Source organism: Drosophila nasuta, chromosome 3, assembly GCF_023558535.2.
Source record: "Drosophila nasuta strain 15112-1781.00 chromosome 3, ASM2355853v1, whole genome shotgun sequence".
Taxonomy (NCBI): domain Eukaryota; kingdom Metazoa; phylum Arthropoda; class Insecta; order Diptera; family Drosophilidae; genus Drosophila; species Drosophila nasuta.
The window spans coordinates 1,785,044-1,812,357 of NC_083457.1; the positions used below are offsets into that span (position 1 = coordinate 1,785,044).

At 39.6% G+C, this 27,314-nt stretch overlaps 2 protein-coding genes across 6 annotated transcripts; both read left to right on the top strand.

The window, feature by feature from the left end:
• On the top strand, nucleotides 1-26,588 carry LOC132788960 (nucleolar and coiled-body phosphoprotein 1). 5 transcript variants are annotated; one of them, XM_060796658.1, is made up of 7 exons: nucleotides 1-212; nucleotides 18,215-18,954; nucleotides 20,879-21,005; nucleotides 23,342-23,474; nucleotides 24,191-24,267; nucleotides 24,401-24,782; nucleotides 24,846-26,588. In XM_060796658.1, the coding sequence occupies exons 2-7, from the start codon at nucleotides 18,331-18,333 to the stop codon at nucleotides 26,374-26,376; spliced, it is 2,874 nt and encodes a 957-aa protein (XP_060652641.1). In that variant the 5' UTR covers nucleotides 1-212; nucleotides 18,215-18,330; the 3' UTR covers nucleotides 26,377-26,588. The 5 variants fall into 5 exon arrangements, with proteins under 5 accessions (XP_060652641.1, XP_060652640.1, XP_060652644.1 ...); XM_060796657.1 differs by lacking the exon at nucleotides 1-212 and adding an exon at nucleotides 13,447-13,887; XM_060796659.1 differs by lacking the exons at nucleotides 1-212; nucleotides 18,215-18,954; nucleotides 20,879-21,005 and adding an exon at nucleotides 22,186-22,614.
• On the top strand, nucleotides 510-4,072 carry LOC132788961 (zinc finger protein 853). Its single transcript, XM_060796662.1, has 3 exons — nucleotides 510-823; nucleotides 1,230-1,778; nucleotides 1,843-4,072. The coding sequence occupies exons 2-3, from the start codon at nucleotides 1,269-1,271 to the stop codon at nucleotides 3,916-3,918; spliced, it is 2,586 nt and encodes an 861-aa protein (XP_060652645.1). The 5' UTR covers nucleotides 510-823; nucleotides 1,230-1,268; the 3' UTR covers nucleotides 3,919-4,072.
• Nucleotides 26,589-27,314: the final 726 nt, after the last annotated feature.

Consider the following 27,314-nt stretch of genomic DNA (forward strand, 5'->3'; position numbering starts at 1 on the left):
AGCTGTTACGTGGGTGTTTAGGATTCCAATTGCTGTTTGCCTAAGCTCTAAATCGTTGTGAAATATTTCAATGTGTTAACCAAATTTTTAAACCACCAAATCCTAAAAGAAATAAATCGCAAATAGTTCAAGATTCAATCAATTTTTTAAAGGTGTTGTCTTGTGTTTTTTAGCAGAACTCATTGGCGCGAAACACTTGGAAGCACTATAAGGTAAGAAGTACCCGATTTTGAGTGAACCGTTATCCAAATATAACAAGCTGGATAATAAAATTCTTTCGCTAAACTTATTTTCAATGTGTCTACCGAAAATATTGAGTGTTGTTATTGTCTTCCCTTCGAAATTTGGCTTCTTTTATTGTGAACAAGTTGGCAGCACTAACCCACGGTTCGCCACATACGCATATCTCACTCACACAAGCAGAAGTCAGGGCGAAACAAAAAAAGAGAGCTATATATGTGTGAAGCGCGTGTGTGGGTAATCGTCGTTTCAGCTGCCTCGCGCATTCTGCAGTCGACAGAAGAAGACAGAAGCAGAAACAGCACCACTGCGGTTGCACGAAATTTCATTCATCGAATTTTTATTAATTTGGCACTGGCCGAAGTCTAGTTATTTCATTTACTTGCCAGAATAACCAACTGGTGCCCCATTTGTTTTTGTTTCGCATCGTTTCAAAACAAAATCGCGCTCAGTGCTTAAAATGTGAAATTTCTGAGTTTTTCTATCGCAAATTATGTGACGCGGCCATATTTAAAAATAATTTAATGTTGAATACAGTGTAAAGACGAAGTGAGGCCACACAAATTATATAAATACTGTTGGGGTAAGTGTTAAAATGAAGTGTTATTGGAAACCTTGAATCAAAGTGCAATGTGTATGGGAAATTAATCGCAGCAGACGAATCGAATTGACAAAATTTGAAGTCCAAAATAAATTTGTATCGTTTGCTTCCAAAGTAGTTAAAATATGATTTTTCGCTCGCACCAATACCAGGATGCTAAATTGTGTATAACTAGTTGTCGTCGCTGTCGTGTCGTGTGTATAATATGGTCGTCTCACTTGCTCCGCCAGCAATGGGTTACCAGAGCAACGCCCGGCAGTGCTGCCAGAAAATTTGAAGCGCGAGTTTGAAATGCGCTCTTATCAGTAAATTCTCATACTATTGTGCTTTATTCAAGGCAAAGTTAATGTGGAGCAACAAGTATTACTAATACTTATGTTTTCTTTAGAGGTCAATTGCAATTACAATAAACTGCGAAGCTCCAGTTATGATGGACAGAAAGAAAGTATTGGAATTGGATAAAATTTGCCGTGTTTGCATTTCGGAACGCAAGGAAATGCGTCCCTTATTTAGCGAGAAGGTGCCAGAAATGCTCATGGACTGCACCAGCGTTCGAGTCGATCCTATTGAGGGTTGGCCCGATAAAATATGTGTGCAGTGCGTCCATGCTGTCAGTCGGAATCATGCATTTAAAACGTTGGTGGAGCGGAGCGATAAGGAGTTGCGGGAATATATTAAGACTTTGACGGTGCGTCTCGTGCTAGACGAGTCGCTGACCCCGCAGGAGCGAAAGCAACAGAAGCTGCTCCAGAAGCAGCTGAAGCAGCAGCAATTGCTCGAGGAACAGCAACAAAAATTGGAACAACAAATTCTTCAGCAACAGCAGCAGCTTCAGCAGCAGCAACAACAGCAGCAACAGCAACAACAACATCAGCAACAACATCAACAACAATCACCTATATTCCTGGTCCAGCAACCCCAACAACAACCGCAAAAGGTACGCATGCCTCCATTTGAAGTGAACTTATAACACATATAAATATAAATTATAACATTTGCAGCTTCCGATACAGCAACAAAAGACCAAACTAAAGCCACTAATGCGCAAGGGATCCCGTCAGGCGAAGAAACAATTAGAGGCGACACAACTGCTACAAGAACCAGCGCCGCCGCCACCTCCTCCTCCGCTGATTGCCCAGCCACAACAGCAGATTCAACAAATTCAGTTGCCCACATTGCAACCTGCTCCCGCACAGCTTCTGCCGACGACGACAGCACAGCAAATCCTCTTGCCTAATGGCCAGTTGATAACGACGCAAATTGTAGCGCCACAGCTGGCACAAATTATAAGCCCGCAAACCACGACAACAAATGCTGCCGCATCTGTATCAGCTCAGGCGCAATTTCTTCCACAACTATTGCAGGCGCCCAATGGGCAGACGTTACAGATTGTGCAGCAGCCAAACGGCACACAGACGCTTCAGCTGGTGCAGTTGGTGCCACAGCGCACCATGGCGCCGGTTAATACAACGAATAGTGGGACGGAGCTATGTACGACAAGCAGTGGTGCATCATTAGCGGATGCGGATGTCCAGTTACTGGAAGACGGCGAAATGGATGATGAGGAGCTGGATGAGGTGTACGAACAGCTGGACAGTAAGGGTCATACATTTGAGACGATTGTGCTGGAGGATGATCAGCAGGAATTTATTAAGGAACATGCGCAGCATCATCAGGTGTTAATAGACGAGGATCTCACCCAAAGCGAAACACAGGAGCAGGAACATGAAGAGTTTTTTGACGAGCAGTTACTGCAACATGATGAGGGCATTAAACACGAGGATGACGATGATGACAACTTCATTATTGAAGAAATACAATTAGATGAAGAGGATATGCTCGACGATGGCGATGGTGAAGTAGATGGTGACGATATGACGCCTGTCGATGAGTGCGAATACCTGACCGATGAACAGGATCATACTGTGCTCGGTGGAGATGTGGATGATGAGCTGCACTATGCAATAATGGAACCACACGATGCCGATGTTAGCGCCAGCGACATAGAGCAGGCCTTCATCGACGTCGATGCTCAGCAACAGCAATTGCAGGAACAACAACAGCAACAGGCCGTAGAGCTGCATAGCATATCGCTGGAGAACGCTGTGGTAGAGTTCAGTCAGGACACACTTGTGGAGCCCACATTGCATGTGGGCAGCACGCCCAGTCCGACGCCTAGCGCGGCAAAGCGTGCACGCCGTGGCAACCAGCAACAGGCACAAGCTCAAGCGAATATGGTCGAGCAACCTTGTAATCATCAGCATAGTCCGCCCACCATAAGCAGTAAGCTGGCAGCTGCCAATTCGCGCCAATTGGTGCAGACAGCATCTGTGATTGCAGCAGCGGGCGCTGATGATAACTATGAGATTGATGCGAATCTCGTTACTGAATTCATCAGACAACACACCTCACCGCTGGGCTCGGGACGATACATTTGCCACTTGTGCAGCACCGAGTTTCGTCAGTTTAAGGGCCTGCAAAACCACATGCATTCGCACACCAACTGGATACGTGCGAATTGTAAAAAGCAGCCGCAGTGCGAGATCTGCCTGAAGAGCTTCAAGGGACCAGGCATGCTGCGCATGCACATGAAGACGCACGATGCCGAAACAAATACACCGCAGTGCAATATATGCGATCGCACGTTCAAGTCCAAAGCAATCCTGTATAGACATCGACAGACGCATCAACAACGCGCCTATTGCTGTGGCGTTGCTAATTGCCGTAAGAACTTTTCGAATGCAGCCAATCTGCGCTGGCACGTGGAGCGAAAGCATCCGGAATGCGTTGAGCCGTTATACAAATGTGGTGAATGCTCCACGCTCTACGACAACATTGACACCCTGCAACAGCATGTGGAGACCACCGATCATGGCAGTCAAAGCAGTGATCAAATAATCGCCACCAGCTCAAGCGGCGCCTTTAGCGGAGCCGTTAGCATTGTCAGCAATGGCACCGATATGTCAAACATTATTGCCGCTGCACCAAATGCTCTTGGCAATGCTGGTGCCTCTGGTGACACGCATGCTGTTGTCGTTGGCTCATCGGGAGAAATGTATTTTGTGACGCAGGCGTAGCCAACGCCAACGTTTGCCACGCTTGGCAATACCGAGTGCCTGCTCGGCATGTAGATTCTGATCCTCGCCAGGCTCGCAACACCTGCAAACAGATATATATGTATATATTTTTGTACTAGCCATTAAACATAGAAGTAGTTTATTTTTAATAGTACACATCCATTGCAATCCTAGTTATCTGTCATCGTAGTTTGTTTGTAGTAGTTCCAACGCTCTCGTACTCTCGAATTTTGTGCACAGCGAACATTTGTATCATAATAATCATAATAATAAACTAATTGCCGAATAGACATAAGGATCTTAGATTTACGATTAGACAACAACTTAAGCCAGCAGCCGCGATGCTTTAACTATAAAAATATATAATAACTAATTGATTTATATATATACATATGTGGCTATGGACCATGTGAAAGCTATTCATTGTGGCTAATATACCCAGTGGCGTCGTTTGTCGCCGGTTTTTGGATATCGGACTGGAATTTTCAGACTCCTTTTTTTAGGCTTGGTTTTCATTGTTGGGCATTGATAAATACTAAAAAAAAATTAAACATTGTTTTAATTGCAAATAAAATTAAATAATTATATTATAAGCACTGTTTGTTTACTGCAATTGATTCTTACCTGTGAAATTCCCGGTTGTGTCACTTTTCTGGATTTTCACTTCTTGCTGTTGCATATTGCTATTGCAACACAGTCGGCTAATTGTTCTAAAAATGCGGGCAGCAAAAAACCGACAACAACCATTAATCATAGAAAGCAAAACAGCCAATCAAGTCAAGGTCTCTGCGCCCATCGATGCTCACTAACGGCACGTGTCGAACCGGCCGAATTGCCAAGCACCAAGCACAACATATGTTGGCGATTACAATGAATCAATTGTTTTCCCATTTTTCGCTGGCGATTGTCTAGTAATGTAATTGACACTAAGCCCACAATACCGATTTACAAAGCTGTCTTTAGTTTTTTAGTCAAATTATAAAATAAAGTCTAAGGCTTTTCATTCATCACAAAGATATTGCGATTGTTAAATATTGTCCTTTTGCATCCTTATACATTTTTAATATTGTAACGTGGGTATTATTAGTGAAATTTATATTAGATAAATTAAATACCATTGAATGCATGTCATACATTTGGGAAACAACTAAGACGCCAAATTGTGTGATTAAAAGGATATCTCACAGATACCTTTACAGCGATTTTCTTTTGCTTATTTTTGTATACTATTATAAGAACAATTGCGCAGCGTTGAATTATCTTGTCTTTTTTTTCAATATGGGTGCAATCTATGTGTAATTTCAGATTCAATTATTCCATGTTCTTTGTGAATGTATTTGGGAACTCTTAATCTAGTAATTCATTTGTGGTTACAAAGTTTACATAATCGACTGTAAGGGGATCCCTTGAAATGAGGCGTAGCTGCTGCATGACTATGATTTAAGTAGGGAAAAGAAAAGACGCAGTTTAAACACGAACCGAAACATCTGTGGGGCTGTTGAAGTTGTTGTTGTTGTTTGTTTGTTTACGTAGCCCAACTGAGTGGAGCATTTGGGGATAATAATGCGTCACCGTCGCCAAATGCGCAGCGTGAAATTTGACCGCATTTACTTTGTCGCAACGCAGTTGAATAATTGCTTTAATTTGTTCGAAATATAAAGTATCGTTTACTAGTTCTATTTGCGCAGACATGTCTTAAAATATATCGCTTCTTCATTTGTTATGGTTTAAAAATACTTATCAGATCATAATCTGAAGTGCACACTTTTCTATTTACTAGATTACTTGTGTCAATATTATTGTCTAATTTGATAATTATTATTAATTAGCAAAAGATTTCAGAGTATCCATTAAATTACTATGTGAATTTCTGACATCGAAAGTCTCATCAATTTTTGATTATTAATGACGACGGCTTATGATCCGAAGTGTTGCCTATCTAACTAGATAGGCCACCGAATTTGATTAGATAAGCAGCTCACCCGATTCCATTTCATATTTGCAAAACAAAGCAAATAATAAAACAATTGTCGCTGTGAATGGCTGATGATGTGCGTGACTGTTGACTCCTTACGAATTTTATGGAAATCCCAGGTATTGAAATAATTATGAGGTTGTGCATATATTATTTAAATGCTTGTATGTTAAGTGGTGGTGCAAAATCGATAATGCAAAAGTGGGAAAATCCTCTCTAAGAATGTGGTTCGACTTTCACTTAACATTCCCTTAAATACAATTATAAAGGAAGATGCTTTTGCATATACCAAACACACAAGAATATAATATATAGGGGGTTGTATGTATTCGACCCATAAATTTCAATTTGTTTGCTCATAAATATCTCAAATAACCACAAACCGCAAACTACATAAACAAGCAAAGTTTGCGACTGTTAAGCGTTGAACAACTATCAGATACTTTTTTTTAAAAACCCTCTTTGTTCTTTATAATACAAAATAGTTTATGCACATGCCTAGCAATCCATACTCGACTGTTACAGGGTAGAAGGCGCTTTTGGCCAATGTTTATAGAGCCATTTCCTTGAATTTCTACAAAATGAAATGTGGGGCGTCCTTGAACTTTAAGGCGCAGTCCGAAGGCACCATGAGACCCATGAGACTTTTGCCTGGGCACAAATTGTGCGAGTGCTGTAAAATAAATATTTGAAATTCTAAATGCTTATAAATAAGCTAGCTAATATTATAATTGCGCGCCAGCTTGTACCGCACTTGCCAAATTATATCAAATTTAATTGATTTAACATGCCAGAAAATATAGAAATTTTATATACTTAGCAGAAATATTTCTGTGTGATTTTATGAGTTTTGCTTTGGAAAATTCCTTCGTTATTATTATAATAATGAAATGCTAAACATGTTTATTAAGCGTATAAGCATTCTTAATTTCAGCGTACATATTGTAGCTAGAAAGTTTTCATTTCGATTCGTGCCACAAACATGAATAATAAATATTGTATATTATTATTTACATATTAATTATTCATGTCATTGGAATGGCGTCGTCATTGCCCAATTAATCGCAAGTTGTTTTCATGAGTGAATTATTTGCAAAACTGGGTGATTTGTTGTCAGCGGAATTTTTCCATAAAGGATTGAATTGCCCGGCTTTGATATATTGCCAAATACATCAACAATTTTATTCTTATAGGTATTGGGCTTCCACAACTAATTCTCAATAAACTGTCTAATGCTCTTATTGCATCAATCACTTATTTATGTTTTGCGTGCAGTGTCTGCTAAAGAAAAAACAAAACAAAAGCAAAAAAAAAACAAACAAATAACAATTTCTGCTATCAGCTGACTAAGCAGCTTTCTGTTTATGTCATTAAACCGATGAGGGGGCATGCTTTTTTTTGCTGTTGCTGCCGTGCCCGGAAGAAACTGAAAGCGAAATGTGGGGAATACGACGAGTGTGAGAATGAAAATGTGTTTACAGTTCAGTTAAGTTCAGTTGAGTTCAGTTCTGTTCAGTTGAGTTAGGAATGGATGATTGCAGTGTGATCGATTCTAGGTGAATAGTGATTACGTATACGCACTGTTCGCATCGTTTGATGTAGGTTCTGGTTCGACGGCATTTCAAATGACTAAGGTCCCGCCCCCTTTCTGAAAGCAGCGTCTGTGTATACTATAGTAGAGCAGCCATTGACGCAATTGAAAAGAAAAATAAATATGTTTATTCATTGCGATTTTACCGTCGCCACAAACTGCACGGCGACGTTAACAACAATTTGCTGTGAGCGCTTTGTATTAGTCTTCTACTTTTGTACATATAGTATATCGCATTTGGCAGACACGTATATAGATTTTCCTTTTCGACTTAAGCGACATCACGATTTTGCAATTAACACTATGATTCACACATTGTTTTTTGGTTTATACTTTGACTGTCAATTCGTGAGCCATGTGAGTTTGCGAAAGGGCATTTAGATTAGGTATTCTTAAATATGTTTATATATTAGTAAACAACTGAATAAATATGTTTCTTAGCTTAGTTGCATATCAATAAAACTCACTAGACTGTGTAGAGCATCGAGCAGTCGACTTGAACTTTTGGCAGCCTTGCAGTCGCTTCTTGTATTTATTTATTTTTCTTATCGTTGGCATTAAATTAAACTTGATCTACATAAGTTTGAGTATATATGTATGTCTGTAAGTAGGTAAGTACTATACAGCGTGCTAATATTTATATAATTCATACAATTATAGACTGGCTGCAGTGTGTGGCATTATTTTTAGTTTCGTCGTTAACGAAATTGTATTTGCGTCGCAAATATCGCTTCCGTTTCTCTAAAAAATAGAATCAAATACATTTTGTGAATTTATAATATGTGTTCATATAATTATATGAGTGCATGTGACCCATGCATAATGTGGGCCACACGACACGCTGTCGTTGGCATCTGCTATTGACATTGACTCACTCACCCGATCACGAATTTCTTTCATTTTATTTAATGTTATAGCTGCACGGTGAGTGCGAGAGAGCGAGTGAGATGGCAAGCAAGCCTTCTGTAAGTATGTATTGCCTACTTATTCGGGCCATAGCTGTCCCTTCAGACCCCCTGAAAGAGAGAAGAACGACGAATGAGACAACAAAACATTTATCATACTCGTATTTATGCCCAAAAGTGTGCTTGCTGGTTGCCCTTGCCATCCCCACATGGATCCGATTTTGGCACACTTCCAAGTATTTGCCAAACCGCCCACAGCTTTATGTGGCAGCTTAGTTGGCAACAGCTGCTAATAAAGTTCGTTTGGCATGGTCAGTGCTCTGTGCTCTGTGCTCTTTTATAGATTCGCCAAATCAAAATTCTCAACAAAAATCCCCTGGGTTTTTCTTGATTTTCTGCTGCTTTTCATCGCTCTCTCCCATTAAACATATTGTTTCAAACATTGCCGGCGCTTGTCGTTTACCCAGCTCGCGCCTTGTTATACCTTGGGATAACAAACCCAACCCAATGCCAAGGCGGCATCCACATGGCGGCGTGAGTGTTCACGAACTCAGCTCGTGGCCAATTTATGCCGGCAAGGAGTGACGTTTTCTCGCCATCAAATGTCGTACAGGTTTCTCTGCTGTAGTGTAGTATCCCAAGCGAAATTACTTGAATTTCTCGTAAATCTCTCTGTTGGCAAATATTTTCATTTGTATTTTTGGCCACCTTTCTATCTATAGAGCCTTCAATGTCATGGCCACTTGTAGTATTTCGACAAGAAATCGAAATGTTTGCTAGCATCATCTAGGGGTTCCTAAGTGTACTAAGTGTATTAACTGATATACTGCCACCCGATGTCAACGCCTTATTACTTAATATATGGTATAGATGTGCTGCATATTTGAATTTAAAGAAAAGTATTTTAATATCATTTCAAATATTTGTAAAACCGTTGCCAACAATTTCGCAAGTTTCTTTTCACGTCAAGCCAAAGGAAAACTATTGTTTGATCAAAATTCATGTTGTAATTATTCTTTCGATACAAAGAAATACAATCTGCATTTCTTTCATCTCTGCGCTCCAATTTATTTTGTAATAATATATCTAGCCACAAGTAATTTGATAGTTCAATTTATCAGCTAGCCCGCAAGATCTCCCACAATAAATCAGTGACTTGACGATTGAAACACAATAAGTAACCTAAATGAAAGCAGCTGATGTTATTCGCTCAATTTACTTGCATTGTGAGTCACATTATTGGCCAAACAAATAGGTAAAACTTGATTGTTATTGCAAATTTCAATTGCCAGCCGCCGCAGTTCGGCGACTGTTTTCAATTAAGCGGGCGACATGCGCGTGTTTTCAATAAATGTCTGCTGCCCCTTCCCTGAAATCCAGCAACAACGTCGAGTAGTCATACTTATTTACTTTCAGACAGATAGGCAGGCAGTCACAGAGTGGAAATTGAAATTCTAGTATTACTAATTCAAATACAAATGCAGAAGCAAAATTAAAATCATTAGCGAAAGGCAAACAAAACAATTGCTGCTCTGCACGCATATGGTTTATGGGTCGCTTGGGGTGGGTAAATGTCAATGTTGACGGAGAAGAGAAGAGCAGAGCAGAAAAGTGCAGAGAAGAGAAGAGCAGAGCAGCGCAGCACTTCAATTTGTCAGCAGAACAAACTGATAATAATGGGAGTGGGAGAGGGACCGCACGTGGAAATGGGCGTGAGGGAGAGATAGTGGGAGTGAGACAACCAGATTTGCAGCATAACCTTGCCTGGAATGCAGTTCTCCTTGACAAACCTGCCAAGAACACGTCCTTGTCTGATGGCATTGAATTGCAAAAGTGTGCCTTATTCCAGTAGCCACATGTCCATCACATGCTACCTGTCTCTTGGCCAAGGTCCGTTAATCAGATCACACCCCAAACATTATTCAATATTAGAGGGGAGATATTGTTTGCATCACGTTTGTCGTCTTAGACTATATTCATAATCTTTGCATTGCACAAATAAAGTCGTTTGAAAGATTGACACGATTCCGCCGACAAGCACACCCCATCCCACACATTCCCACCGCATCCATTTAGCCCAGTTTTGAGTGACAGCTTCCCTTAACTCTTTCGCTGTCTGTCAGCTGAATTGGCCTGGCCCGCTGCTGCGGCGATGATGACTAATAAACGTCGGATGTGATAGCCAAACAAGCGCAAATATGAATACGAGTTCTCAAGACGAAAGTTGACGACGAGAAGTTACCCTGTTTTGGGAAAAAACATATACTTCCAAGTGAAACGCAACTGATAATTAAGAGAAAAATAAATTCCTTTAATAATAATTAGTTCAATTATGAATTAGCATACCCCACTTCAGCACAATATTGATGGGTATTCAACAAATATATATGGAGCTTTAATAGAGATTATATATGCCCCATAAGTGTATATAATATTGGACTGACAAACACAACACAATATTTGCAAAAAAAAATAAACATAAATATTGTGTTTAAGCAGGCAAATAAGTAATGACACTTGTAAGCTAATTAAGAAACGTTGCAAACACATGCGTTATAAATTTAATTGTCATACTTGAGTCACGTGAATGTGTTTTACGTACTTTCAAATACTTGACAAATGAATATTGGTGTGTTAATTAAAATAATAAGAAACTGTAGTTTAGACTTTAAATACTAAGAATGAGGAACGATGTTTTATACATTAGCTGACATTAATTAATAATTAACAATATTTGTCTGCTATACAAATCTATAGATAAACAACTAAAATGTTAAATTTTTCAATTTCGTTATGCATATATAAATTGAAATCCTGCACGTTGGGGAAAGTTCTCTAATCGTTGGCCTGGCGCCTCTTTATTATATATTTATATTATATTATTATCATGCTTAGCTTTAAGCTTTTGCATGTCAACGAAAGTGTGTCCTCAATCCTCTTCCTCTTTGGTTTTGTGGCACTTTTATTTGCCTCCACTAGACACACTACTGTGTGCTCAATTTGCAGCTTTGGTGATGGTGGAAATGTCCTTTAGTGGTAGCAGCAACGATAGCAACCTCGTTTCAAAGGCAATGCCAATGTCAAGGATGCAAATTCAGGCAACAATAGAACAGAACAATTCCAGCGGCGCCAGCTTGACTGCTGGGTCCAGGGTCAAAGAGCAGCAGCAGCAAGCGTCTCTTAGCGCTGCTAAATGAATAAATTAAAATGCAGTTGGGACGCAGACACAATGGCCACAAAATAACAATGTAATAGCCTTGAGCCTCCAAAGCTTAAATGCTAAATGTGAAGTGGAAGGCAACCGCACTTCCCATCTAAATATACATATGTATGTATGTTATGTATGTTAAAGAGTCTGCTAACTTATCAGAATGGGGATGCGAGGCAAGGGTCGAAGTTTTTCCGAATCATGCGTCATATCTGTTGGGTTCCGCCATCTCTCGGGTTATCAGCTGCCCACGCGCCACTGTCTCGATGTGATAGGCTTGTTGTCAGTTTTATTTTCGTCAGTCTTGATGTAAAAATATCAGATTGTTGCGTCACTTATTTAGCATTTCTCACAGCCCCTGACATTCACTGACATCTCATTCGATGTCCATCAACTTTATTTCCGGAACGTGCCAACTTATATAGTATATATCTTGCCAGGATACTTAGGCTCTGTTTGCTCGTCACTTGCGCACGCGATTCGGTTATTATTTGTGGCGATATCACCGCCTGGGCTCAAAGCACTTTCCGTGCAATTGCATTTTTATCTTTTTGTAGTGTGAAGTTTTCGATAGACAACTTTTTGACATTTTTGGAATAAAGTTCTATAAAAAGACGCGACACCTTTAATGAGTTTGTGTACATTTCAGCTGTAACTTTGTTGTGTTGCAAATTAAAAGTCGTACAACAAATGTTCCATATATATATACATATGTATATATGTAAGTGAGTCATCGTTGATAACTTTTATAAATTCTCAAGTTAATTCCCTGATGCCTTCTTATAAAAGAATTGTTTTGTGGAGTGTAACCAACTTAAATTCGTTGAGTGTTTTTCAATCAGTTGCTGATATGCCTTTTGGACAAGCGATCTTTACGCGAATTGCCAGCCAGCATGGAGAAAAATAGGCGACAAAGTTTGAAATTATACATGGCGTTGAGGTTGATAAGATCTGAACGATAAGAGGTGGCTCGCTAGTCAACAACAGCTGTTTTTGTACAGACCACAATTTAATTAGTTTTGGGCCCAGTCCATTCACAAAGTCGACACGGAACCGTTGTAGGCGTGGAGAGGGCAAATGAGGTGGTAGATAGCCCCGTTAGCTTCCGCTGGTAAATATTTGTTATTGAATTTTTGTTGGACAAACAATTGGAGAGGAAAAAACAATTTGTGAAGAAGAATTTATATGTAAATAATAAATATTTATTACTCGTAAGCTTCTGAGAACGATGTGGAATTCGCATTAAGAAGCTAATAATAAATTAATGCGCTCTTTGTTGTGTGCCTATTGGTGCAGTTACAAAAATAAACACTCAAATTGTTGACATTAGAGATTAGATTTCAAGATTTGCAATAAAATTATTATTTATTGTAGTTCGATTAGAGTTCATAAATTCGCATGAATTAAACTGCATTAAAAATACCATGGCGCGTGGTTAAACCAATTCGTATTTAAGAGATGCAGAGACCGATCTAGCTTGCCCTAGTTCAAACGCGACTTCACCAATTGCAATCCAGTCTCCAGGCTGCGATTTAATGCAACTGCACCTGCTCTTAAGTGTCAGCACATGCTCTGTCAAAGAGTATTGCAAAAATCAAAATTAGTATCTGAGAATTGAGAGCGCAGCTGTTAGAAAAGTATCTGAGAGCGCAGGCACTGCCATAGGCTATGCTGCTTGCACACATAGCAAAGCATTATGCGAGCGAACAAGTGTTGCCGTAGTATAGAGTTGTCTCGCTTGCACCCCCAGCAACGGCATGGGTCGATGGCACTAGTCAATTCGACGCGGACAGCGAGCTGGCTGGCGAGCAAATTCTGTCAGCTAAAGCATCTGAAAAATATACTGCATTCAGTTCAGTCTCTCAACTCGCTCGAATCGGACGTATACAACGCTTGGAATTTGAATAATAGTGATAAAGTGCAAGTCGCGCAAAAAAGCCTAAATCGCGCGTGTGAGAAAACCAAATTTGATTGAGAAGCTAAAATTGTATACGTACTGCATATCTATATGTATGTATGTGCATATATAAATACAAAAGCAGAAGCCAAAGTGTAACTGTGCTGGTCTCCCGCCCAGTCTGTGTGGCCAGAGCGAGTGTATATGTGTTTATGCGTTCGCGTGTGTGTGTGCGTGTAATTTGTACAACACAGAAATTTTCACATACAAAATTCGATGTTGAAAATTAAATTGAGAAATTAGCGAGCTCATCAATTGAATGAAATCTAATTCATAATAAAATCAAAATAAATAATTACAAAGCAACAACGACGAAAAAAGTGTATCAAGAAGGTAAATTTAAAATGTTGTCCAACAAGAAGTAAAAACGTTTAGAAAATTTTTTTCTGTTGCGTGCCCTTTGTAAATGCTATTGTATGTGTGTGTGCGTGCATGCGAACGTATTAGTGAACTTTATTTAATTTTTTTATGTGTGCTGTAAAAATAGCCAAGCAAAGAAAGAGCAGGCGGCGATGAAAAAATGGGCAGCAACGGCCACGCAAGAGCAGCCAAAGAGTGACACCCAGAGAGTGAGTGTGAGAGACGAATCGAACGAGTGAGCGACGCACAGACAGACAGAGAGACCGAGAGAGAGAGAGCGTAGCAACGGCATCGACTTAAATCGTCAGTTCAAGTGGTGTTTTTTTTTCCTATTTGTTTCTTTTTATTGTCGCCGCCACACTGCTGTTGCTGCTTTGCCAGTTGTCTTGATCTTTTGTTTTGTTGTTGTTTCTACGAGTAGGTGTATTTTATCTGTGTTTCAACTGTTGTTTTTGTCGTCATCGTGTCATCGTCATCGACTACGACAACGACTTCTTTTTTTTATTATTATTATTTTTGTGGTCTTCTGGCCAGTTCCACGTAAATATGCCGTCCCACAGCTGCTTTTTGTTTTGATATGAGAAATTTATAATCAAGTAAGCGTGTGTGTCCGGCTGTCTGTCATAGTATGTGTGAGCGTGTGTGCGTGAATAAATTATTAACACACTTAAAATCGAAAACTTGTTTTCGATGATTTTGCCAATGCAGATGCCGAAAATCATGTAAATTTCGCGAACTTTAACAAATTCCCCTTAAAAACATTATTATTATGTGATCATCATAACAGTACAATGCCTATTTTACAATCACACATTCGCTTCACATTTGTGTTAGAGCTTCAATGTGCATGACTAATAACCGTTTTAATTGTATGATTTCGGTATTTATTCCAATTTCTTGTGAGTGCTTCATTTACTCACTCTTTTATCGCGTCTCGCCTCATATGGCTTTCTTCATGCCGTATAAAAATACAAATATACACATACATATATATTTTTATTTGTGTTTGTACGTTGTTGTAGGCCTAGACTGAAAGTTGTTGCCATTAATTATTTATAGCGTGCATTTAAAAGTATATAAGCGGGCTATTATTGTCATTTGTTTTACTGTTCATTTGCAATTTATTTAATGATAAGATACAAGCAATCCATCAAAGAAACAGGAAAACAAATTCTGTTTATCTGTTGTTTTTCTCGAAAATGCTTGTTTTCAATAACATATTTATTTATTTTCCTGTCACTTATTTTAAAATTGAATATTTCGCGCATCGGTATGCAATAAAAATATCAACAAAACCTTTGACTTGTCGTTCTCTCTTTATTCTATCTCCCTCTCTCCCTCTCTCTCTCTCTCTTTTGTTCAGTGTTTCGTTATTGTTATGAACCCCTCAGTTATTTTCCTCCATCTCAGCTTTTAATCTCACTTATCACTTTTTGATAACAGCAGATTTAGCCAGGCCTTTTTGCGATTTATACAGTATATTTTAACTTGAACTAATTTCAAAATTTTCCTATATACACAACATGTTAAGATGTATTTCATTTTATTATAAAATAATTGAGAAATATTTAGCAACGTTTTTGATAACTCGAATTATCGGGGCAGACTTTTGTCATTGTACTTGAGTGTTGACATTGTATTGAATGAATTTAACAAACATTTACTTAACAATTTGCACTACGGATTATTGTTGTTGTTGTTTCGATGGGCTGTCAAATTCTAGAAGACGCACTCCAAGTGCGAACTTTTTTGCCCTATATCATGTCATACCCTGGATTAATAGACAAAAGGGGTATACCATATATTTCGATGATGACCTTATTCAAAACGTTAATATATTCAATTTATATGAAACTTGATTTAGCTGCATTTATAATTCGATTAAATCAGCGTTTCTATTATCAGGTATTACTTAGTCAAGTAGACTTTCTTCAGAAAATAAATTCAAAGAAACAGACATACGATGTCTATGTATATATATATATATAACATATCTCGATATATGTATGCATGTGAATCGTTTGTGTTGCTTTGTTGCCTCCGCTTCTGTTTTGACTGACAGTTGCTCTTTTGCGTCTTGTTCTGCTTTTGTGCTTTCTTGTTATTGATAAAACACTTTGTTTTGATTTTGAATTTCGATTCCGAGTTGAGTTTTTAATTGGGTGCTAAATAAATTACAATTCCAAAACATATTCATAGGCTCTGTTTTCGTTCGCCATTTGCCAGCTGTTCGAAGGGCAGTTTTGCTTGGTGTTTCAGACTTTTTCCTTCATATCTGCTTCAGTTTGACCTACATTTGGGCCACAAACACACATAAAAAACAAAAACGTTGAGATACTCGTAAAAGCGGCTGTTTTTGGCTTTGTTTACTTTCATTTCAATTGAGAATCCAAACGGTTTGCGGCCCAGTTAAAGTGAGTCGAGAATTTAGTTTAGATGCTGCTGATAAGGCTGCTCATTATCTTGCAGGTCGGATGCTATGGCCTGATGATGGGCTGACTCAGCTGGATTTGATTATGTGTTATCTGCGTCGCAGATTGACGCTTTCACTGTCTGTAGTTCAGTGTTTCCAATAATCATCATTCGGCGTTTCATGAAACAACTGTGATCAAATAGTTAAGCACGCCCAGGCATCGTCCGTCCGGCTTCCATCATAAACAGCGCAGCCTTGAGTCTGTTCCGTGTTTCATCAATTGTTGTGTCGCATTTACTTGACAGTTTCAATTGACGCGTACGGTTCGCTATAAATATCGCAAGTGTTTCTTTTGAGCTGCAAGTGTTTTTATATTTTGTATAAAAATAAATTGTTTAAATGCGAGTATAAGACATAGCATTTGCGGATTTGGACATCAACGATAAGCGATGTTGTTGTGCGTTGTTGTTGAGTTCACAAAACTTTTGGATCAGTCAGACCAGATACGCGAGCAATGCCCGAACGTTGACTGCTTCAAGTTAATGACACCTTGATTACGTACACTTATCGAGAAGATCGCCATATGACGGCTACTTAGTCATAAGCAGTAACAATAATAGCAACAGCAACAGTTGGAAAGTGATTCCCAGAATTCAATACGTTTCCCACATCCACACTACAATATGGCTAATTACGAAAGCAGTTATTTAGCCAAGTATCTGTTGTACTTACTGATAGCGCAGATTAAAAGGCGCGCCGTCTGGCGATGTAGCTGACGTCTATTGTAAATAGCTAGAAATAGCACGTAACAAGTACCTGCTAGATAAAGATACGAACACAACGAAAAGATACTCATACGGATACGGATACTGATGCAGATGCAGCTACAGATACACAGATATTTGTAGATAGAGCTACTGCTTTATTATTTACAGCCTCGTCTGGCAAATATGCATTGGAATTCACTCGGATAACTTTTTATGACGTCTGCCTTTTACTGTTGTGTTGTTTATTTTCGTTGTTTTTTCTGCTTTGCTTATTTGCATTGCGTTAGGAGGCGTGTAATTGGGGCGTGCCAGCGGCAGAGGTTTTGGGGCCAGACAAATGCGCAATTCGCGAATCGTGCGATTTTCACAAGTCAACGGCAATTTGTCAAACGATAACTTAATTAACATTTGAGCAATTGATAACTGCCTAACCTGCGGCACAAGTGCAACTATCAATATCAATGACCGCACTCTCAATTCCCAGACACGTGGCCCACGGCTGACTGATCACGAACCCGAGAGCAATCACAATACTCACAATGGAATTCAATTAAGAATACGCTTCATTAAACGCCTCTAACATTTATTGTACTCGTTCCATGGTTCAGAGATCGTTTTGATTGTGCTGCAGATTGTCTGTTGCCCGAGTGGATTGGCTCGTAGTAAGTGCGATCGAAGCTTTAACTTGCATCAATACCTTTTACTCACTCGTCACTCGTATATTAGACAAAGCAGCTGTCAGCTGTGCACACAAAGCATTCGTATTGAGTTCAACATTTGTTTAGTTAGCTGTAGTTGGAGTTACATGCATATATATAATTCAATATGTTCCCAGTCATAATCTGACTTCACTAACAATCAGAAGCGGAACCGTGTTTTCACGAGGAAATGACATTGAACCTCGCTTTGACTTACGAACGGAATGCACAAGTGCATCGAATGAGATCTCTGAGCTCTGAGATCACTGAATCGCGTGCAATGTCAATTCGAGGTGCGTGCATTGAGAAAACTCGCAACCGGTTTACCAGACGGGGCCGGTGCTTGATCGATCTATTAACACTCGGGGATTTTCACATGCTTAACCCAATTGTAATGCAATTCTCGTTTCGTCTCGTTTCAGATACAACAGCAACGGATTTCCCATTTTTCTGAAACGGGAAAACAAATCAAAACACAACAACAAAAACAACAACAAAGCCAACAAACAAATCGTTAAACTGTTTCGTGCGGCAGGGAATGGTATATTTCTTGGGGGATTGGGGCATGGGAGATTCTGACTTGTCGTCATATCAGCAGCATGTTCCAAATATACAGCAGCACCAACGCATCCATGGACGTGATTTACATCAACAGCAACAGCAGCAACAACAGCAGCAGCAGCAACAACAACAGCAGCAGCAGCAACAGCAATTGGTTACACAAATCTCAAGCAGATTAAATCTGCAATTCGCCAGCGGTTCAAGCTTCCTCCAGCAAGCGTCACCCATCCCATCGCCCCAGCATCATGTCGTCAGCCCGAGGAGCAGTAGCAGCATCACTAGCAGCAGCAGCAGCAGTTTGGTAACCGCCAATCTTCAGCAACTATCGGTTAGCAACAGCGGCAACAACAACAGCAGTTGCTCAACGCCCACCAAGTCACATCATCAACAGCAACAGCAACAGCAGGTTGATTCTCATCCTCCAGCTGGTGCTGCACTTAAGGCGCATTCATCTTGGCTGCGACAATGCTCCGAATCGAATGGCTCACAATCAGTTGCCGATAGTTGCGGGAAAGCGAAGCCGTCGCAGCAACCTACACAGCTTAGCAAGGATCTCCAGGACAACGAAGATGAGGTTGCACTTCATCCACTTTCCAACCAGGTGAGTCCCCGTAAAGAAACTGATTTACATATTTCAAGCTAGCAGAAAGTTCAACTCGGACAAATATAACAAATTAGAAAGCTATAGTCGAGTCTGTACAATCGTCTGAGAGATACCCGCTGCCCATTTTGAATGAAAACAAAACAGTGCGGTATTATTGTTAAAAAAAATACTGTACTATTATACCAGAAAATACTAAAATGTACGAAAAACTATATTTCGTATATCGATATTCTGCTTAATTCACTCAAAGCTACGAAGACCTAACAGTTAATTCATTTTCATTAACCTCATCTCACCAAATTTTCAAGAATGGGTAGCAAGAATAAAAAACTACATAATAAAACATATTTATTAAAGGAGATGTACTGTTTATTATGCTATTCGGATTATATTTCTAAAAAAAATACGCAGATTAGAGGTCCCATTACTGTATCTAATACCTCATTTACTCTCTTTACAACGGACACGGTATTTGATTAAATGGGCTCAAGACGTCAACCCTTTGAGTTAGAAATTTCGTTTAGCAGTTCCTTGTGCAGATCGCCAAAGTAAACTGCGAGTCCCTCGAATGAATGTTTCATAATAAACGTTCTAATCACAGCCCAAGTGGATTTGATAAAATTCACATTGGCATAGACCATCAGTTCGGTATGGTTTTTTAAATGACCAACGAGGCAATAGTGCAATATCACATTAAATACGTCTGCATAGGGAATTCCCTCCTGCGTGCAAACTATGTCTATCGAATAGAGCTCACCAGGAGTGCTGCATTGCCGCATTTTCTGCTGCTCGGTAACTTTGGATACTTTTGGACCAACAGTGACATTTAACGCAACCGTCATGCTCACGATCCTTGCCTTCTCGCCATTTTTGCTGTTGGACCACTGACCCAATTGTAGTTCTGTTGTTTGACGCTTGGCTTGAAAATTCGCAAAGAAATCGGAATTTGAAAAAAGTAATTGAAAAAGTCGATCAACATGAATGTGCAGCTTGGTCTGTAGCATTAAACTTCCTTCGTGTAACGAGTCGCATATTCGAGAAGGACCAAAAAGGGAATTTCTGACCGACATCACTTCTTCGAAAGAGTCGGTTGTGCAAAGCTTTGATGACTTGTATGACTTCTTTTTCCCACGAACATACTGTGACTTTGCCCTGAGCCTTTCCATATCACTTGCTGTTAGAGAGACAATTTCGGGTGACGTCTTCGCCTCCCTTTCAGTCTTCCTTTTGGTACGCCGTTTTGAAGTTCTCAGATCGTCGACTACAGTAGCCGCAATTGATGGTTTCACTGCCGCTTGCCGGGATGTGGTTGCTGTTTGTCTTGATGTTGTTGCTCTCTTCTTTCCAAATCCATGTTTTAATTTACTGCGAATGGAGTTCATTGCAATGAGAAACCCATTTAAATCAATTCCATTTTCTCCGGCTTGTTAATAAATATTATCAATCTGATTCCATATATGTGTATGTGTTCATTATTTTGCACTGAAATTTAAACTGTGTGTGCTTGCTTAGAATCCAGTCAAATTTATTCGAAACAACAAATTTGAGCTATGAATATTCCATATTTGTTTACATAAGTTCATCAAGCGGGGAAATCTAAACTGCTTTTATGAAAGAGCTCAAAGTTCTTGGAGCTTCCAACTTTGAGAGTGTTTACTTAGACCTGTCAGGCGCCTGGTTGGATAGGTTGATATCCAATACAGCTGCTCGTAATTAGGCTCCCTCATTAGGTTTAATATAGTGGTGACAAGCCAAAGCTCGTAAAGATTAACGTCTGTAATCAGCAAACAAAAGTGGCGTGACGTAGATTTGATAAGATATTGTAGGTGTCGGTTATGGTTAAGGGTATGGCCACACGACCGGACAAACACTTGTCTTGACTTGACTTGGCTTTGACTAAGCTTTTTTATTTTGTTTACAGGTCGGAGGACACACACGCCTGTTGCTGCTCAACCAGTCGACGGTGATAAAACCGCTGAATTTGCGCGAATTGGACTTTTATCAGAACATTCCGCAGGACATACAGAAGTTTGTGCCCAAGTACAAAGGTAAGATACCGACTATATTCCTTTGTTAATCACTCAACAAGATTCTCGATTCTATCGAAGCGCTTCATAAGATATTTCGTTTCAAATTAACCGCTTGTTCTATCATATCTCTCAAATAAAACTCGAGAAAATAAACCAATAAAAAAATTAAAACCAAAAAAACAAAAAAGAAAAAATGTTATGAGAATATCTTTCAGAACGCGCTTTGCATTTCCATTTGTCTTGAGTTGTGACATCGCTGATGCTGTATTTATTCAACTTTTATTTTGTACTAACTTTTCACATTTGTCCAAACTACCAAATGAAATAAAAAAAAAGAAAAACAATGAAAAACGAAACAAAAAATAAATCAAAATTTATGAGCTCCTTTGTATCGTCCTTAGTTAATGCAATATCGAAAAATAAAATGCATTTCAATATCTCATTTTTATTTTAAGTATTATATTTATATATGTGATATCGTATACTGTAAGTTTTAAAATTGAAATTGAATGAAAACAAATAAAAACAGAGCATAAAAAAGAAGAGAACAAAAAAAATAAATAAGAAAAGAAAAGAAAAGAAAAGAAATGAAATTAAACAAAACTGAAATAAGACTGAACCATATCGTAATCTTTAGGTAAATAATAGCTTTAAATATTTGTAATACGAAAAGCAAAATAAAAATATTTTAGCTGCCATGCCCAATTATTGTCTGACTCGACGCCTGGAAGTAGTCCAAGCGCCTGGCCAAAAGATCAACCCGCACACACAGAATCATTTTATCATAAGAACTTTTAGTTAGTAGCGAAGTGACAACAATGGGTAAGTCGCAAAAAACATAACAAATCCAAAACAAAAACAAAAAAAACTCTTCTCCAGCCAAAAAGACTTATTCTTAATCCAAAGCATTCCTTTGACAATGATTCACCGTTGGAGATTGTAAAATTTTTGATCGCCAGAACCGGCGAATGTAAAAGTTATACAATCTTTTTGGTTAGTTAATGAAAAAGAACTGTGAAACAAAGCACGTCCCTAGACAGCAGGCAATACTATACTCGTATGTCTATGGTCTGGATCTGGGGGCGTGCCCGTTGCCACTACATATCTACGCTCTATGCTCGTATTATCCAAAGGTTCGAAGTGCCGACTGACAGACCCGCTCGTGATCTGCCGCTGAACCAATTCGGAGAGCAGCCCCCAAACCGAAACGAAACGAAACGAAATGCAACGCAACCAACCCAACGAAATGAGAGTTGAGAATGAGAAAGCGTAAAAATCAATGCAATTTTTTTATCCCAATCTCTTGACAAACAAATAACAAAAACAAAAACAAATGAAAATGAAAATCAAGAAACAAACCAAAAATCGTGTTTATTTTATGTGTTTGTTCAGAACGCACATCGTGCTGCCCCCTTCTTCAATACGTTGTTGTTGTCTAGTCATGTGTCATCGTCGTCGTCTCCCTAGGCCTTGCCGATCTAATCGTATCGGATCGGATCTGATCCGCTCTGCTCTTCTCAGCTCTGCTCTGCTCTGTCTGTCTTTGGAACTGAAAGTCTCCGAGACTCTCACAGTACGAAAGCCGATTAGAAATGCAAGCAAGCCAAAATGGCAATGGCCTCAACGGGTTTGTATGAATAAACACATACTATACTACTATACTATACTATATATTTATATACATATTTAACTATATACTATATACATACTACTATTTTATACTTTGATCAATCTCAATACTTTACATTATACATTAATTACAAAACTACGAATACAATTACGTTACTTAATTTTCCTAATAGATCTAAGCTATTCTGTTCCTTATAAGTATAGTATTTATGGTTTTAAGATAGCTTTAGGCGACATCAAAGACGAAATTATTATTCAGATATTTAATGTAATCTTGCACTTATTTCCCAATTTTACACGATGCTCTCAATTACTAGCTTAGGTATAATAATCATAAGTCGATCTCTATGTATTCCATACTCTTTCCCTACGCTCATTGCTCTTCCGAATTCCGTGTCCAATGCATGGCTATTTCTAGGGTGTCCGATTATCATCTGGGGTACTTTATTCATAGAACTGTTTGTCTGTGTTGCGAATTCATTCATTCACATATTGTGTCTGTTAATCATAAGCTTATTAATGTCTTAACCATTTGTGTTTAAGTCGGAGAACCGAACCCATCGATCTCGAGGTCCACAGCATAAGCATTGAATGTGAACCACAAGATTGTCGTGTCGTATAAACGATACTAAACTACATAAATACATCAAATTATAATAATAATGAAAAGCACTGAGTTCGAGAACCGTATGACTTATCGCCCGCCGGTCCCATTCTATTTTCAGGCGTTATGCAAGCGACCTCCATGGGCGGCATTAAGCTGGACAAACGCTACTCCCCCAGTTTCCGGGACGAGGCTGCCGCGGTGCCCGTGCGCAAGATGAGCGCCTCGAAGCGCAAGCGTGATGATGTTCTCAGGTATGTAACATCATTCCGAAGATCAGAGTTTTCTACATGCACATTATTTGTTGTCAAATTATAAAGATATATGCACCACATACATACCTTTGATAACGCATGCGTAGGTGTGTGTGTGTGTAAATACTTAATATAATATGTACATATCTTAAATACTACTATTATATACCACATAATATGACTGGAGTATTCTGCGAAGCAAATGGAAATGAATTTTATTTTTGTTTTAGATTGTGCAATGCATACAAAAAACAAACACGCACTCGCTCCTCTCTCAAAGATAACGGGTATTTGGGTATGCAAATTACAATATAATATAGTATGAGTATTTTTTGACAATTCCAATTGCAATTCCCATTGGAAGAGTGCAACATGATTTGTTCCATTGAAAACTGGTTGTGACCGTTGCAATTGAGACCAGCAATCAATAGTATTGAATACTTCTTAGTCAATTCGTTTAAATGCCTACTCATCGCCAGGTGTTTGCCAAACGCAACTGCTTCTTTCGTTTCAATGGAACAAAACATGTTGTGCAATCAAATGAAACAAAACGAAAACAAGAAACCAACCACAAAAAAAAAAAAACAAAACAGAGAATTCCAGCTTATTTTGTTTTAGGTCACACTCATTTGTGCCATCTAAATGGGGTTCGCAGCCTTGTAAATGTCCGCTTGATTCCATATTAATACCACACATCTCGCCTGGATTATTTGCAGAATGAAGGTGCATAAGAACGGAAATGCGGCCGATGTTATCAAGAGCATTTCGCAACTTGACAACTCCAATAAGCAATGTTAGTATCTGTGCCCTGGCTCTCGGTATCCTGGACAGCAAAAACACACTATATGACTACTTTGCCTAGCTAAGCTTACTTTACAATCTGCGAATAGTTGACTAATATTTCACATTTGGTTTCACTTTCACAGACTTCCTGATGCTCGAGAATATCACGTCTCAGTTTCGCAATCCCTGCATTCTGGACCTGAAGATGGGCACCCGGCAGCATGGCGACGATGCCTCCGCCGAGAAACGTTCGAAGCAAATGGCCAAGTGTGCTGCGAGCACGTCCGGCTCTCTGGGCGTTCGACTATGCGGCATGCAGACCTATCAAGCAGACCTGGAACAGTATGCCAAGCGAGACAAGTATTGGGGACGGGAGCTCAACGAGTGTGGATTCAAAACCGCCCTGCATGACTTTTTCTACAATGGCTATCGTCTGCGCATTCGTGTTATACGCAAAATCTTACAACGATTGTTGCAGCTCCGTCGCGTCATTGAGAAACAATCCAGTTACAGATTCTACTCGTGGTAAGCACATAATAAAGAATACTTTTTTCAAGTTTTTATTAAACATTTGCTTCATTTATATAGCTCCTTACTCATCGTATATGAGGGCCATGAAGAGAATCCAATGGCTCATCCACCGTCTATGGACTTGGATGATTGGCTGGAAGCCCCGAAATCAGCCACAGTGCAGCCAACAGCAGTGTTTGACTATCATCCAGAGAACAGCATAGATGAAGATGATATCGAGGACGATGACGCGGGACACGAGGCGGGTGATGAACTGGAGCCTCACGACACCGATGAGGATTTGCAACTGGTGGCCGCCGTTGACAGTGGCAATGCTTCGGCAACTAACAGCAGCACCGGTGCCGATGGCTGCAACTACGATGCCGATGCATCCAATGACTCAAACTCACGCTTGAATTTAGCAACTCGTCGTCATCTGCATAAACGTGGCTTTGCGGAGGCGGCGGCACGTGGTGTCAAGCAGACAGCCACTAGCTCCACCACCACAACTGACGAGGAGGAAGACGAAGAGGAGGAAGACGAGGAGACAAATAAGTCTCAGCATTCGCATTTGTCCGTCATGCCACCACCGCGTAGCTGCGGTGTGCTGCCAAACAAGCAAACAACTGTTGGCGGTGGCAAGAATAGTGGCAACAACGCAACACCTGCATTCATTCCAATTTCCGAAGAGACAGTATTCCTGGATCCAGAGCCAGCGCTGCCCAGCGTGACAACCTCATCGCCACATTCCGGTGACTCGTGGATGAACTACAGCAGCAACAGCAGTGACGACTTCTCCGGTCTCTCCGAGCAGATCAAAGCTTGCGCCAGTGGCCGCCAGACCTGCAACAATAGCTCCGATGACGGCAGCTCAGACTACGAGAGCAGCATTATTGGCCCAACAGAAGCCATGTTCAAGCGTTTCAAGTCACAGCAATCCTTTGATGCAGCATCCGGTAGCGTAGATGCCACCTCTCCGCCCCACACAGCCGGCAATTCGAGTGTCTCAAACAGTGCCACCATCAAGTCAATTGTGTCACCTGCCTCATCCAGCGCCTCATCGTTGGTGTCCGTAAAGGGAGCTGTGAAGCGACTGCGTTGCAAAGATGACGACGAACACTACGCAGCCCACGATGACTCTAGAGAGGCTAAGAAATCAACGATAACATCCACACCCGTTTCAGCCGTTTCTTCGCCCTCAAAAACACGAGCATCAGCCGCAGTGCAACGCAGTTGTGAAAACATTTCTAATTCGATGCTCACTGGCATCCTGCTCGATTCTCTAGAACGACGTGCCAGTGCCGAGAGTGACAACAACAACACATCTGAGCCCAAAACGTCAGCGGCAAGTGCAGCTGCTCGCAATACTGCTTTACTGCACGGCTCCAAGTCGTTGGACATGTCTGCACCGCCCACAGACGATTCGGCCTGTTTTGTAGATGTGCGTCTCATAGATTTTGCGCACACTGCTTTTGTGCCACGCAACGGCAGCATGCTACCCACTCCAGCCGCCGCACCCGTGCATCATGGACCAGATGGCGGCTTTCTCACCGGTCTGGACAGCCTCAATCGTCTGCTCAATGAGATATTGGCCGAAGAATCCGTCTAGACAAGGAGCAAACATCCTACCTAACGCATACAAATTTAGCCCACTCACAGATTACATGAATGGGGCGCTGAAAAACCAGAGAGAGTTAGTTGAAAGTACAATTTGATTTGAAAATACCTAAATTGTTGCAGCAACATGTGTTAAATTATGAAACTAATCTTTAGAAATTCGAAATGTGATTCAGCAAAACAAAAAAAAAAAAAAAATAAAAATATTTAACCATTATCCAGATTAACAATCACATAAAAACAAAACAAGTACATTAAAAAAATATATTATGTACGTATAACGAAAACATTTCAAAACATCTAACGATAAGTGCAAGGTAGAATATACAGAGCTGACAATGATTCAATTGATTTAAAAGCATTTTAATGTGATTTTTTTATCAAAGGCAAAAAACAAAAACAATGTAATATTTGTTTAAACAAGTTTCTTCCATATGTAGTTTCAAGTTTAAATATTTCTTAATTGATATAATATAATGCTTATTGATAAATTGTTCATGCTTCTGCATTTCCAAGCACTGATTATCGGTGAACGGACATTGAGAAAAAAAAGTAATCAATAAGGAAATCCATTTTGTTGACTAAACAAAATGATGATACTGATGATGTGCGTGAGAAATATGTATGAAAAGCAACTATATGAATGTATTGTATTTTAAATAATTAATGGGCATGCAAGTCATGCGTTTTTATACCTAGCTATTACAAATTACATTACACAATGCAAATGACAAAGCATAAGAACAGTATTTTGTTATATCCTTTTCTTTGCTTTAACTTGTTTCCTTTCTAATTCTAATCACACAAAATTTAAAACTGAAGTGAGAAGAGCAAGAAAACGCTATTAAGATAAATCCTAATAACGTATATGTATGTATATTACTATTACTTATTGTATAACTAGAAAATTAAATGAAAAAACAACAAATG